This window comes from Oratosquilla oratoria, chromosome 24 (genome assembly GCF_046742065.1).
Source record: "Oratosquilla oratoria isolate Oo_2021 chromosome 24, ASM4674206v1, whole genome shotgun sequence".
In the NCBI taxonomy this organism is placed as follows: Eukaryota; Metazoa; Arthropoda; class Malacostraca; order Stomatopoda; family Squillidae; genus Oratosquilla; species Oratosquilla oratoria.
Window position 1 is genome coordinate 1,615,289 of NC_134800.1, and position 15,692 is coordinate 1,630,980.

General features: G+C 47.2%; 1 protein-coding gene across 13 annotated transcripts in view; it reads right to left on the bottom strand.

The window, feature by feature from the left end:
* LOC143038370 (uncharacterized) overlaps window positions 1-15,692 on the bottom strand; it is a 163,199-nt gene that overhangs the window by 40,941 nt on the left and 106,566 nt on the right. For 12 of the 13 annotated variants that reach the window (XM_076207426.1, XM_076207415.1, XM_076207416.1 and 9 more), the window contains one exon: window positions 2,102-2,887. In XM_076207426.1, coding sequence (XP_076063541.1) covers window positions 2,102-2,226 — 125 coding nt within the window. In that variant the 5' untranslated portion in view covers window positions 2,227-2,887. Of the gene's footprint in view, window positions 1-2,101; window positions 2,888-3,356; window positions 3,377-15,692 lie in introns of those variants that run through there. The other variant, XM_076207419.1, reaches the window with a different exon arrangement.

Below are 15,692 nucleotides of genomic sequence, written 5' to 3' on the forward strand. Positions count from 1 at the left end.
AGAGAGAGAGAGAGAGAGAGAGAGAGAGAGAGAGAGAGAGAGAGGCATAAACCGGAGGAGCATTTCGAAGGGGACAGGCTCACGCACGAACACACGAACAAACACCAAAACAATGAACAATAACCAATTAAGGGAAGGTGGAGAGTGGTAGAGGAGTAAAGGGAAGAGAAGAGGACGGGAGGATGTAACATTACGAGAATGTTACTTGTGCTTTGGTGCCGAGGGAGTGAAGGAAGCTCGAGTGAGTTTGGTGGCTTTATTCCGGTTAGCGCGAGTGTCGCCCTAGGCTGGGTCGGCGGCCTAACCGCAAAAGTGACCGCAGAGTGACCTGAGTCGCGCACCGCTTGTGACGAGTACAGAGAAGAACTGGGCTGGACACCAAAACCTGGCATCTTTATATACGCACCCTGCGTACGCTACAGTACCAAACGACCCATCCAGACCGAAACATGGCTCGGCAGGGCCTAGGTTGTGCTTTCATGAGGATACAAATGCCTGTAGCACAGGTGTAATATGGACTTAACCTACACAAATGTAATACAAGGCCGAAGGCCAGCTATTTCTACAAAACATGTACATTCCTTGTCCATCCCATTTCTGCAGCGGCGATACTGTAAGCCAAAATATCGCGTAGGAGCCTATGGGGGGGACTCTGTTCACCACAAGGGGAAGGTAAAGGGGAGGGAAGAGAACATGGGAGGGAAGAGAACATGGGGGAGAGGGGAAGGGGGACAGGGGGAGGGAAGGGAAGGAAAGGAGAGGGAAGAGATAGGAATGGAAGGTGGAGAGAAGGGAAAGGAGGGGAAGGGAAAGGAGGGGGAGGGAAAGAAAAGGTAAGGGATGGGAGTGGAGAGGCAAAGATGGAGAAGAAAGTGGAAGGGATGCATCATAGGAAGGGTATAGGGGGGGAGTGGAAGGGAGGGGAGAGGAGATAAGGAGTGGAAGGGAGGGGAGAGGAGATAAGGAGAGGAAGGGAGGTGGTAAGGGCAGGTGGGAAGAGGAAGTGGGAAGGGGAGAATGAGGGGAGGTGGATGAGGTGAAGGAAGGTGAATGGAAGGATGGGGAGATGAGGGGAGGGGAGGGAAGTAGGGAAAAAGGGAAGGTGGGGAGGGGGAGAGAGAGGGAGAGAGGGGGGGGAGGGAGAGAGAGAGGGGGGGAGGGAGAGAGGGGGAGAGAGAGGGAGAGAGGGGGGGGAGAGAGGGGGAGAGAGGGAGAGAGGGGGGGGAGAGAGAGAGAGAGAGAGAGAGAGAGAGAGAGAGAGAGAGAGACAGAGAGAGAGAGAGAGAGAGAGAGAGAGAGAGAGAGAGAGAGAGAGAGAGAGAGAGAGAGAAAGAGAAAGAGAGAAAGAGAGAGAGGGAGAGGGGGGCGAGGATGAAGGTAAATAGCAAAGAGAAGGAAAAGGGGAGAAGAGGGGAGAGTGGGGAGAGAGGGGAGGGGTGGGGAGAGGGTTACGGCAACAAGCGGGGGGAGGGGGGATACAGTGTGTGGGGTGTGTTGGTTTAATGTCTGCTTCAGACTTCAGGGCAATTTAAAAAACGGGCCTCTCGTCCTGATGGAACTCCAAGTGTAAAACGTTTTGGCACCTCCGCCAAACGCTTAAAACGTTTTAGCACCCCCTCTAAACGATTCAAACGTTTTAGCACCCACACCAAACATTTAAAACGTTTCAGCACCCCCGCCAAACACTTGAAACGTTTTAGCACCATCGCCTAATCTTTAAAACGTTTTAGTACCCTCGCCAAAGCTTTAAAACTTTTTACCAAAAATAAAAACGATTTAATAACAAACGTTTGTAATGTCTTAGCTCGCCAAACGTTTTTAAACTCGTGGAGGTTTAGTTGAAGAATAGACCCAAATCCTCTTTCCCCCCAAGCATTTACTTCCACAGTTGAGACACACACACACACGCACACATACACATACACACACACACACACACACACACACACACACACACACACAAACAATAATAATGAAAAATTATAATAATAATAATAAAAATAAATAGAATAGAATAATAAAATCTAAATGACAACAATTACAATAAATAAACGAATTATAATGATAAACAAGTTGCCAACACCAATAAAATGGTACTTACGTTTCCTGCTTGGTGCAGACGTTGGGACCCGTCAGGACCGACGCTTGGGTCACCAAACATCCCGCCCACGCCAGCATCAGTATCACCACGCCCGCGCGGCCCACACGTTCCTCGAAGGCGCCCATCACCACGGGCGTGCTCTTGCTGACGTCACACGGGCGTCGGAGTTCCTCCTGCTCACAGGGCGAGATCGAGGTCCGCCTCCAGGGGGCGGCGTCAGGAGCTCTGGACGATCTCGCAAGGTTCCTCCTCCTCCTCCTCCGCCTTCTTCCTCTTCTCCTCCTCCCGCCAGAGGCCGGTCTTCTTCTTCTTCTTCTCCTCCCCCTCCTCCTCCTCCTCCGCCTTCAGCTCGTCTGACTTCTTCCGGTCTTCTCCGGGAGGGCGCGCGTTGCTGCCCCTCCGGAAGACTCCAACATTCTTTGATCCACGGGGACGTCGTCTTCCTTCCTCCTCCTCCTCCTCCTCCTCCTCTCACGCGCACCCCTCCTCCCCCTCCTCCTCCTCCCTCTCCTCCTCCTCCTCCTCCTTAGAACGAAACTTCCACTCGATCACTTCGCACGAAGCATCACACTCACACTCGAACTTCGTCTTCCAGACAGAAGAAACTCCTCGAAAGCACCAAGACCTCGTCCTCCAACGACGGAGATGAGGTCGAACTCACTGCTCTCCTAAGTCACCACTTTCACGACCTGCAAGGTCAGGAGGTCACCCTCGAGGTTGACCGAGTCGAGGACGAGGCGTTGAAGGTTGATGAAGAATGGTGATGGATCCTGGTCACTGCCTTGCCTGTGGAAGAAGATAAAAATCATTAATAAACTGCAAAGTTATACACACACACACACACACTTACACACACACACACACACACACACACGCACACACACACGCACACACATACACACACAAACATTTGAGCTTTCTTGGACACTAAATATGAAAAAGAAAATGAGGCGTAAAAGGCCTGTGCGATTGTGCAAACAAGCCCTTCCTGGAAGAGAGGAACAGAATGGAAAGCACGGCGAGATGCCGTACCTTCACCATTTTCTATTGTATACACAAAAATGACGTAGAAATACACAAGCAAACACAATTATATATATATATATATATATGTGTGTGTGTGTGTGTGTGTGTGTGTGTGTGTGTGTGTGTGTGTGTGTGTGTGTGTGTGTGTGTGTATGTGTGTGTGTGTGTGTGTTTTGTGTGTATGCGCGCACGCCTGAAGAGGTCAGGCCAGGCCATTAGAGATTGTCACCTTTGCCCTACGTGTTTCTATTTCCAGCGCAACTTGGAGAGGGAGAGAGAGAGAGAGAGAGAGAGAGAGAGAGAGAGAGAGAGAGAGAGAGAGAGAGAGACCACTGTCACGACTGGTAAGGTAAAGAGTGCAGGAAGAGAGCAACGCTCGTGGAGTCCCGCCTCGACGATGCTATCAGTCCAACTATGTGTCATTTCACTCGAGTGCCATGGTAGCCCTTTGATCAACTTGGCACCGTGCCAACCTGAAGTGCCACGTACTAAATGTACCTCTTCGTCGTCGTTGTTGTTTACATAACCTTCCGCGTGTATTCACTCGTGTTGCCGAGTTCGGGCGGCGAGTTCGAGGGGTCGAAGTTCGAAGGACGAGATCGAATGGTCGGATCGCCTGCCGCAGTAGCCGCAGCGGGGTTCGAGTTTCGGCAAGACGGCGAAACCGGACACTCCGGCTCCGGCGGCTTCGTACCGATCCACAGCGATGGCCAGTTGTTTTCGCTGCGCGTGTGGTGTTGTGTTGCTGCTGTGTTGCTGCTGCTGTGTTGCTGCTGCTGTTGTTGTTGGTTATACTCGTGGCTGTGCCGTCTTTGTCTTGTTGGTGTTTGTATCTGTGCCGTGTCTGAATTTGTGTTGTCGGTGTTTGTATTATGTTGTCCGTGTTTAAATGTGTTGTGTTTGAAATTTGTTTGTATTTGTGTTGCAATTATGTTTGTGTTTGTGATGCGTTTGTGTGTCGTGTTTGCATTTACGTTGTGTTGTGTTTGTATTTGTATTCATATGTGTTGTGTGTGTGTGTGTCTGCGTGTATGTCTGTGTGTGTTTGTAGGTGCGGATCTGCGTGTGTCTGCGTGTGCGTGTGTTTAAGTCGTCCACAGCTTGACCAAATCTGCTTAAATTTTGTCTCCTTTATTAAAGAGAATCGTCTATCACTAGCCATAAAAATATATATTATGTGTCACACTGATATCAAGACTTGATGGCGATGGAGAACAGATTGGATCCTAATCTCGTGATTGGCAGAGACAACAATGTAAATTTTTCATCAATACGTAACATGGCTACCCAGAACAGCAGTTCATAAATCGGTCCGTTTATAGCGAGTCGTCGTCGTCTTTCCTCTTTATATCAAATGTGCCCTTGATAATAATAATAACAAATCATAAATAGAAAATAAATATATTCTAATAGAAAAACACAACTAGCAACTTTTTCAGGTAGTGTCTCCACTTTTAGGGAAATTTATTTAATAAACTCGAGAGAAAGACATATGACGTCACCGGAAGTGACGTACGAGGAAGGGACCCAACAGGACACTTTTGCTCGGAAAAAAAAACTAAAAAGAAATCAGTAAAAAGGACTTGCTACCAAGAAAAATAAAATAAAATAAACGCACAATTCTTTCTCGCCAAGTCCCTTTCCGTTACATAGTTTGGGGGTTCCTTCGTCGTGACAAAAGAAAAAGAAAGGAAACGAGAGAGAGAGAGAGAGAGAGAGAGAGAGAGAGAGAGAGAGAGAGAGAGAGAGAGAGAGAGAGAGAGAGAGAGAGAGAGAGAGAGAGAGAGAGAGAGAGAGAGAGAGAGAGAGAGAGAGAGAGAGAGAGAGAGAGAGAGAGAGAGAGAGAGAGAGAGAGAGAGAGAGAGAGAGAGAGAGAGAGAGAGAGAGAGAGAGAGAGAGAGAGAGAGAGAGAGAGAGAGAGAGAGAGAGAGAGAGAGAGAGAGAGAGAGAGAGAGAGAAACACTCGACCCTTGAATCTTATCTTGCTGCCTGACTCCGATAATGATGTCAAACCCCGAGAGATAAGAGATTAGATTAAATAACGTGTCAAAGCTTAACAGAATTGCAGAGAGAGAGAAAGAGAGACAGAGAGCGAGAGAACGAGAGGAGAGAGTGAGAGAACGAGACAACGAGCGGAGAGAGAGAGAGGGGGGGGAGGCGGATAGAGAGCATTCAATTTGCAAATGACAAACATCCGTTCTTCTATTGGTACATTCGTGTATGCGTGTACGTCTACATATGTATGTGCGTATATAGCCTTACATGTGCGAGTGCGTTTTCATGTCGGTGCATTATCATCATAATCATTCTTACTGTCATTACTATTAGTATGGATATAATTATTAATTATTATTACTATCATTTATTACCATTCCTATTGATATCATTATTACTATTATTATTATATATACAGTACATGTGTATGCGTGCGTGTGTGTGCGTGTGCTCGCGTCCCAAGTAGGACTCGACTTATCATCGAGGTCGAAGTACCAGATATCTGATTCGGAGGGGAGTTGCTACGAACGCACGCACGCACGCACGCACGCACGCACAGAGGAACAGAGTAGGGACCTACAAAGATGCATTTGCTTGTGAACCACATCGAAGGGCATTGACAAAATCAGTGTGCGTGGGTCACTTAGGGGAACTAGTAAATATGTCAACGTTCGTATGTATACACAAACAAACGCGCGCGCACACACACATACACAATTATTACACACATACATAGACAATTACTACGCACACACATTATACACATATACACAATTACACACACAAACACGCATGAGCACACTTATCACACACACATACACAATTATTACACATACATACACCTACATGTTCACTTAAATATACACAATTATGCACACACATTACTATCTTATATGACCCCATAATTATACGAAGCATACACAACTAAGTCACACAGACACAGGCAGACAAAGACAACGCTAAGCTCTGAGCTCTCATCCTGGGGGTTATTAACTGTCGATCACAAGTCCAACACGTGATCCGGCGGTATCACTTTGTCACTGACACGTGTCACATGGGGCCTCCTGTGTCAGTGACACGTCACATGGATGCAACCCATTTACCATTATGTCGCATGGAATCTACTTGGTCACTGGCACGTGTCACTTGTGGCCTCGTTTAGTCAGTGACATGGAAGTCACAAGGAAGTCACCCCTTTCCTACTATGTGGCCTCCTTTTGTCAGTGACGAGTCACGCGGGACTTCAGGGTCGTTCGTCATATCCTACTTTGTCAGTGACATGTCACTTACAGCCTCCTTCAGTAGATTATTAAATCGCCCTCTACAGTCAATCAGAATAGAATGACGCTTATCGGTAGACTAATGACCCAAAACTTTATCAACTAAATTGAACCCAAATGCACAAGAAAACACAAAATATTGAATAAATAAATAAATGGATGAATAGATAAACGAATAAAATAAATGGACAAACGTATCAATAATATATTTTGAAACATTTGAACTTTATGAAGGAGTGGTGGGGATGGGGGGGCAAGCAGATACACACACAGACGCACATACACACACACACAGACGCACATACACAAACACACACACACACACACACGGTTGCGCGGTTGGTAGAGTCCCTGACTGTCACTCCGGCGGTCCGGGTTCGAATCCTGCCCAGGGCTGAAATAATTTCAGTATCGCTGTGCTTCGAGTCGTTACTCCAACTCTCGTGGGCGGGGAGTTGGGTGTGTGTGTGCGTGTGTAAGGCCACAGCATTACCCACAGATCGGTCATACGAGCTCTGAGCTCTCTTCCGGGAGGGAAGCAGCTGTCGATCACGAGTCCAACACGTGATCCAAGACAATGGTGAATGGTGAATCACACACACACACGCATGCAGGCTCCTACTCCCGTGAGCGTGGGTGGACGAGTAACAGGATTTAAACGAGGAGAGGGGGAGGGGGGGGTGGAGGCGAAGGAGAGTATAAATAGGGGGGGGTATGGAGGAGAGAAGTAGGTAACAGGAGGAGGAAGAGGAGAGGAAGAAGAAATAGAACAGGAAGAAGAGGAATACGAGGAAGAGGAAAATGAAGAAAGAAGAGAAAGAAGAGGAAGGAAAAAGAGGAAGAGGAAGGAAAGGAGAGGAAAGCCTGGAGGGAATATATACATAAAAATGAAGAAAGAAAACGGGGTCAATACGGAAAAGAGAAAACGGGAAGCTAAAGAGAGAAAGGGGGTGGTAGGAGGAAAGAAAAGAGGAAAAGAGAAGTAAAGAGGTGAAAAGTAAAGAACAAAGGGGAATGAATTGTAGGAGGCAGATGAAAATGGCAAAGGGGTGAAAGAGAAAATGGGAAGAGAACAAAAAACGGTGAGAGGGTGGGGTGGGAGGGAGAGGGGGCGTAAGAGGAGGGACAGAGAAAGGTGGAAGAAAAACGAGAGAGAGAGAGAGAGAGAGAGAGAGAGAGAGAGAGAGAGAGAGAGAGAGAGAGAGAGAGAGAGAGAGAGAGAGAGAGAGAGAGAGAGAGAGAGAGAGAGAGAGAGAAACAGGATTTTTTTTCTCATCTTTTCTTCCGATTTATTCAATTATCTATTTTCGAGTAGGGAAGAAAAGGACCCATTGGAAACAATTCTTTACTTGGGAAACAAATTCAAACTGAACACATGGTAACTGAACATATTATGTTTGACCACTCTCATCTCTCTTGCTTTTTAATACCTTGACTTTGAATACACACAGAAAAAAATAAGAAAGTAAAAATAAAAAGATTAAACGATTTGAAATAATAAAGTTAAAGTTACGATAAAATGAGAATGTTACAGAACACGCCTTGCCCATTCTCACCTCGAACAAAAATAATAAAACGGAAGAATTCAAAATATAATTAAAGGTAAGTAAAGTTACGATAAAGTGTGAATTAATGAGTGAATGATGTTCTTTTCTCAGTGTTCTAACACGCCAGAGGAATGATGCTGTTCACAAATTCACACATTTAAGCGGATGCCAGCGGTCTGCCTTTCATTCTGTACGTGTAAACCAGTTATACTGCATTCATGATTATTTACTGACACAGGTTAATAGAAAATGGAAAGGTACCGGCAGTATTTATTCAAGCGTACTCTAAAGCCGACAAGAGTTGAGAAATGCAACGTTGTTTCCACCACAATTTCTGTACATTTCCTTAATTAAGCAAAAATATCCCATTGGTGACCTTACGCACTTTTAATATTTATATTAATTATTAATCTTACCATACTTTCTTAGGTAGTACTACTTCCTGTTTGCTGACGGCTGTTTGAACGCAGATGCTACGTGCGTGACGTCATAGTCGAGTTTCTCATCCAACCGATTCTAGAACGTTCGAACGTCGAGTCAGACGAAGGAGCCCTCTCGCCTTCGACTTTTGCCTCAATTAACAAAGAAAATATGACGTTTTGCTGAAAAAACAGCAGCAGCTTGAAGGGGATAACGCTGAAGAATATTCTGGTATCTGGGGAGGGAGTGGGGGGGGGGAGAAAGAGGAATAAAGACAAGAATCTTAATAGGAGTCGACACGCTTATACTGAGGCTCCTTGATATTCTTCACAACACTTATGATTTTTTTTAATCTTTTCTTCTACATACAGTTTTACTGAAATGTTTGCTATAAAAATTCAACGGACTGAATTTTATCTTGTGAAGTACGATAGAATATAGTACCGACTAATATTTTTTATGACATTAAGACATTATAATTATTACTATTTTCACTTTTTTCTGTATACTTCAGAAGGGGGGTGATTTTCTTTCTTGGGGTATGATGGGGCTAAGTACTTCCAGTAGGTGGGTATGGCTGGCCCATGGTGTTATGTACACACTCAACCAGAGTATATGACGTTGTCGATATTCATGGAAAGGAACTAAGAGTTCCCAGTCTTGCTGTGAGGTACTGACAACTGATCTGAAGAGGTCTCGATGTCTTTGGTACCAATCAAGATAGACAGACTACCCTTTCTCTCGCTCTTGGTATCAAGTACCTTCAGAGAACAATGAGGTATCGCTGGTATTACGTTGTATCGTACCAATGGCTGTTCTGTGATACTCAGTCATGGCCTGTTGTCTGCTTAATTTGTGAACATCAGATGAGGGCATTTGGCAAACTTCCCCGATGTCCATCCCATTTCACGGAATTGACGTAGATAGAGCATTTACCGAAATCAACTAAAACAAGGCATGGGATTAACAGAAATGGGTTTAAAACCAACGGAATGAGAAGGTAATGTGATCAATTTTCGCTACAGACTCAAACGCGACTCGTCGTTCCTTTCGGGAACGCGTTGCACGACTTAACGTCATCATTACGTCAGGACGGCGAGTGCGTTCGCTAGCCAATCACCGCCCAGGGAAGAATGACGAGGAAATGGCTACTGGCGTTGCCTCTGCCTGGCAACGTTTATGTAATTCGTTCAAACTTTGCTTTGTAATGAACAGCAGCTTTCTTGAACCGTTATTATACTAGGACATATGTGCACAAAAACATGGAATCCACCAGAGCAGTTCAGCAAATAAACTATAAATAAGTAGTAAATAAACTGCAGAATCATTACCCCCAATGTCGCTCATAAACCGTTGATATTTCTAATATTCAAATACTGGTGGCAATTTACATTATAATGAAAATAATGTCGCAATCAAATTTGTTTAAACTGGATTTAGAATGATCACCATATTGAATCACTTAATCGGCCAATTACATCGCATTTATACGTTTACATAATTTTTTTCACATTTATTTTGTATTCTATCTGCCTCCAGACGATTTCATTTAGTATTGGGGAATATCCTAAAAGTATAGAAACTAATTTTCCTGATACAGAATTCTATTAAACTAGATTTAATAGTTTCAATCTACGCACAAACCATTTCTGGGGAATTAGATTGCCAGCAACAGATTCCAAGGTATACATGTACATTCGTACATACACACGCACGCGCACACGCACACACACACACACACACACACAAAATATAAACTAAAAATAAAGACTTAAATTCTGAGAAAAAAAATTAAAACGGTACAATTGGTAAATAAAAAAAAAAAATTATAACTATTATTATTACGATTACTATTAACATTTATTCTTCGTTCATCCTCTTATAGATCGAAATGTCACCCGTCAATTAAAACAAAATGCGCCAAAATACAACAATAATACAACCAGGACAAAATAAACAAGAGATGTCTGCGTTCAGACCTAACGTCAGTAAGTTAAGTCACCATCAACAACCAGTAATCCCGTTAAGCTAGTTCAAAGCTCCAAACTTGGTTAAGCTCTGCTGTTGGTTCACGTGGACATCGCCGCCGCCAATTCAAATTTTTAAAAATCAACGGTCGATTTTGACCGTTAAACGGTTTAGTCCTGTGACTCGTTTTAAGTATTTTTTTTTCTGCCAAGCGATTTTATCCAGTTAACAAGAGAACTTTCTTTGGATATTCTATTATAAGAGTAGGATATACAGTAAATAGGATTAAATCCTGACAGATCGTTTTGAAGTGGATTCGAAACATATAAAGGATATAAACAACCAAATACGTATGCATGAAAGTATGCAGATCTTAGGTACTCCTTAGGTCTATTGCCAAACTCTCTTTCATACCACATCAAAGAGTCAATTAAGGTGATTCAGAAGTCCAACCACCATTTTGCTCTTTGAACTGAGGGGGGGAGGGGGGAGGGGGAGAGAATTAACCTCCCCGCCTCCCCACCACCACCTCAACCCTCCGCTCCTCAGTAGAGGATCTGATCCTCTTTGTAAGGACCGTAGAGAATCCAATTCTCTTATAAAGGTTTCGATCCCTTTCGTGAAGCTGTTGCGTCTATATTCTGTTTCTGACCGTCTAGTGAAAATTAAAACTCGCTTTATGGCAACAGCTCACTGGCTGGGGATCTTGCCATAAAGCGAGCTTCACTTTTAGACCGAGATAAGAACCACCTTTTTTATGGGCCACTGCCACTCAGCGACTAAGAGAGTCTATCATCCATGGCTAGTTAGTTGCTAGTTTCCCCCCTTACTAGCTTCTGTAACTCCCCCCTCTCTCCCTTGGGGGGCTGTCCGTGCCCCCCTCCTTTTCCCGGGGGTCCGTGCCCCCCTTCCCTCTCACAGGGAGCTTAAGATGTGGAACAATTAAGGTCTTTTATGGATTGCTGTTGAACATGTGCCCAAGATGCTTTAGTGTATATATATATATATATATATATATATATATATATATATATATATATATATATATATATATATATTATATATACACACACATTATTTTCTTATTTTTTACTTTTTTAGGAGGGAGTGGGTAAGGGAGTGAAAAAGTTAGGAAACGTAGCGAGGAAGGGAACGAGGAAGGGAACAGGGAAGGGATAGAAAGAGGAAGGAAGGGAGAGAAAGAGGGGTGGAGAGAGAGAGAGCAAGGGAGAGACACGTACAGAGGGGCAAGAGAGAGAGACACACAGATACACACACACAAAACGAGAGAGAGAGAGAGAGAGAGAGGGAGGGAGTGAGGGAGGGAGGGAGAGAGAGAGGGAGGGAGGGAGGGAGAGGAAGTGGGAGGGAGGGAGAGAGAGAGAGAGAGAGAGAGAGAGAGAGAGAGAGAGAGAGGGAGAGAGAGAGGAGAGAGAGAGAGAGAGAGAGAGAGAGAGAGAGAGAGAGAGAGAGAGAGAGAGAGAGAGAGAGAGAGAGAGAGAGAGAGAGGGAGAGAGAGAGAGAGAGCAAGGGAGAGAGACACGTACAAAGAGAGAAACACACAGAGACACGTACAAAACGAGAGAGAGAGAGAGAGAGAGAGAGAGAGAGAGAGAGAGAGAGAGAGAGAGAGAGAGAGAGAGAGAGAGAGAGAGAGAGAGAGAGGAGGGAGCAGCACTCAATTACGTCCGACAATGACCCGAGACTCTCGACCTCCCTCTCTCTCCCTCTCTCTCTCTCTCGTGTAGGACTTGTACCAGTTCAACCAGCAGCAGAGGGGTCCCACGGAGAGGCACAAAAGGGGGCAGAGGAGAGGGGGAGAGAGGAGAGGGGGAGAGAGAGGGGGAGAGAGGAGAGGGGGGAGAGGAGAGGGGGGAGAGGAGAGGGGGGAGAGGAGAGGGGGGAGAGGAGAGGGGGGAGAGGAGAGGGGGAGAGGAGAGGGGGAGAGAGGAGAGGGGGAGAGGAGAGGGGGGAGAGGAGAGGGGGGAGAGGAGAGGGGGAGAGAGGAGAGGGGGAGAGAGGAGAGGGGGAGAGGGAGAGAGGGGGAGAGAGGAGAGGGGGAGAGAGGAGAGATGCGGGAGAGAGGAGAGATGCGGTAGAAAGGAGGGATGCGGTAGAAAGAAGGGTAGAAAGGAACGTAGAGAGGAGGAACGAGGGGGTGGAGAGGAGGAGAGTGGGGGATAGCGAGCGAGCGAGAGAGCGAGCGAGAGAGAGATAGAGTGAGAAAATGGGAGACCGAGACACAGACAGACAGACAGACAGACAGAGAGAGAGAGAGAGAGGAAGAAAGGGGGAGGGCCGAGACAAAATGAGAGGAAGAGAAAGAGGAAGAGACGGAGAGAGGAAGTGCCGAAGTGCGTTCGTGACCTGTGGCACAGTGCCGCGCCTCCTGGCGGACGTATCGTCTATAAGGGCGCAGAGAGAGAGAGAGAGAGAGAGAGAGAGAGAGAGAGAGAGAGAGAGAGAGAGAAAGGTCGTTGTCTCCTTCTTCGACCTTTCTTGGAAACGCGGTGGGCGTGGCTGGCTGGCTGGCTGGCTGGCCCTCACCCCAGTCAACACAAGGAAGGAGGGAGGGAAGGGGGAAGGAGGGAGGGAAGGCGGAAGGAGGGAGGGAGGGAGGGAGGGAGGGAAGGGGGAAGGAGGAGAGGGAGGGAGGGAAGGAGGAGAGAGAGAGAGGGAGGGAAGGGGGAAGGAGGGAGGGAGGTAAGGGGGAAGGAGGTAGGGAGGGAAGGGAGAGAAGGAGAGAGGGGAGGGAAGGAGGGAAGGGTGGGAAGGGAGAGAAGGAGGGAGGGGAGGGAAGGAGGGAGGGGAGGGAAGGAGGGAGGGGAGGGAAGGAGGGAGGGGAGGGAAGGAGGGAGGGGAGGGAAGGAGGGAGGGGAGGGAAGGAGGGAGGGGAGGGAAGGAGGGAGGGGAGGGAAGGAGGGAGGGGAGAGAGAGCGGGAGGAAATGTGGGAGGGAAGGAGGGAAGATAGAGAAAGAGGGAGGGAAATTGGGAAGGAAGGAGGGAGGGGAGGAAAAGAGGGAGGGAAGGAGAGAGGGAGGGGAGGAAGGGAAAGAGGGAGGGGAGGAAGGGAAAGAGGGAGGGAAGGGGGAAGGAGGGAGGGAAGGGGGAAGGAGGGAGGGAGGGGAGAAAGGGAAGAAAGGAAGGAGAGAAGGAAGGGAGAAAGGGAGGGAGAGAAGGAAGGAAGGGAGGCGAGATGGAGAGAGGGTGGGAGGGAGGCGAGATGGAGGGAGGGAGGGAGGGAGGGAGGGAGGGAGAAGAGGGAAATTATCGTTGCATATCATAGAATGGGGGAGGGAAGGTGGGAGGGAAAGGGGAAGGGGGAGGGAAAAAGAAAAAATGAGGGTAAACTCTCATCTTTTGGTCTGGCGAACCGAATGAGGGGGGAAGGGGGGAGAGTGGGGGGGTAGCATCGTCTCAGACCCAAAGGGGGTTGGGGGAGGGGGGAGGGGGGCTGGGGGGGTGAGAGGCGGACATACAGTATAATAACAATCAGACTATCACTCAGACCACGACAATTCGAGAGGTTCTCTCTCCCTTTCTCTCTCCGTCTCTGTCTCTGCCTCTCTCTCTTTATCTCTCTCAGTCCCTTTCTCTCTCTTTCTAATGTCTCGTTCTCTGTCTTTTTCTGTCTGTCTCTATGTTTGTGTCTGTGTCTGTCTCTCTCCCCCTGTGTCTGTCTGCCTGTGTCTGTCTCTCTCCCCCTGTGTCTGTCTGTCTATCTCTGTCTCTCTGTGTTTGTCTGCCTATCTCTGTCTGTCTCAATCTCTCTGTGTCTGTCTGTTTGTCTGTCTCTTTCTGCGTGTCTGTCTGTCTGTCTGTCTCCGTCTGTCTCCCAAACCTGGACGAAGACCTCCGGCCAGGCGGGTTGAGTCCTTTACACAGTCAACTGAGGTGACAGCTGAAATGGAGGGGATAGAGGGGGGGCAGAGGGGAGAGGGGGGGGCAGAGGGGAGAGGGGGGGCAGAGGGGAGAGGGGGGGCAGAGGGGAGAGGGGGTGGAGGGGGAGGGGAGAGGGGGAGGAGGGGAGAGTGGGAGGAGGGGAGAGGGGGAGGAGGGGAGAGGGGGAGGGGAAGGTTACGGGGACGAAGGAAGTAAATACACATTATTCATTTCATTTCGCTCTCGCGCCTACGTGTATGTGTTTGCGTGCGTATGTGTGTGTGTGTGCGCGTGTGTATGTGTGCGCGCGTATGTATATGCGTGTGCGTATGTGCCTGTGCGCATGCATGTGCGTAGGTATGTTTATATGTGTGTGCGCGTATGTATGTGCCTGTACGTATGCATGTGCGTATGTGCGTATGCATGTGCGTGTGCGTATGTTTGTATGTGCGTATGTGTGTGTGCGTATGTGTGTGTGTGCGTATGTGCGTGTGTATGTCCGTATGCGTATGTATGTGCGTGTGTGTTGGTGTGTACTTATGCGTGTACGTGTTGGTTGCGCACCTGTTCCAAGGGGTTGCGACGACTCGAACACAGCGTGCAATTAACATGACGTCATTAATCGTGTTTTTATGATTAAACATGCCAAAGAACGCAGGCGTTTTTATATTTTCTCCAATGTTATCGGACATTTTTATCTTCGGACTGAACGAAAAAATAGGATTGTAGACTATGTGTGTGTGTGTGTGTGTGTGTGTGTGTGTGTGTGTGTGTGTGTGTGTGTGTGTGTGTTTTATAATTATTAGTGTTATTATTTTTAATAAAATATTATACATTTTTATTAACTATTATTTATTATTATAATTTTCAGTCAAACGAAATCAGCACAATAACTTTATGAAATGTTTAAATTCAAATATCTTCCTCTTCCCCCTCCCCACTCCTCCTCCTCCTCCTCCTCCCCGCATCTAGGCTACTCCCCAAAAATGTGGTAAATATATTTCGTTTTCCCAACGCTTAGAACAAAAGCAAAAGAGGAATAAAAAGGGAAGCCAAGAGACAAAAATAAACACTTGTCGGCAATTCTTCCTTCCTGCGCGCCACTAAACGAGGAGGAGGAGGAGGAGGAGGAAGAGGTTAATGAGTGACAATAAACGAGGAACAGGTAGGAGGAATAGGAAGAGGAAGGAGAGGAGGAGGAAGAGGAAGAGAAGGGTGGAAGAAGAGGAGGAGGAGGAGGAGGAGGGAGAGGAGGGAGACGAGGAGGAAGGGGGCGAGGAAGAAGAGGAAGAGAAAGAGGAGGAGGAGGAGGTGGGAGGAAGAGGACAGAAGAGGAAGGTGGAAGAGGAGATTGGAAGAGGAGGGTAGATGAGGAGGAGGAAGGGGGAAGAGATGGAAAATGAGGAGGAGGAAGAGGGGGAGAGGAGGAGGGAAAGGGGGGAGAGAAGGGGGAAAGGAGGAAGAGAAGGAGG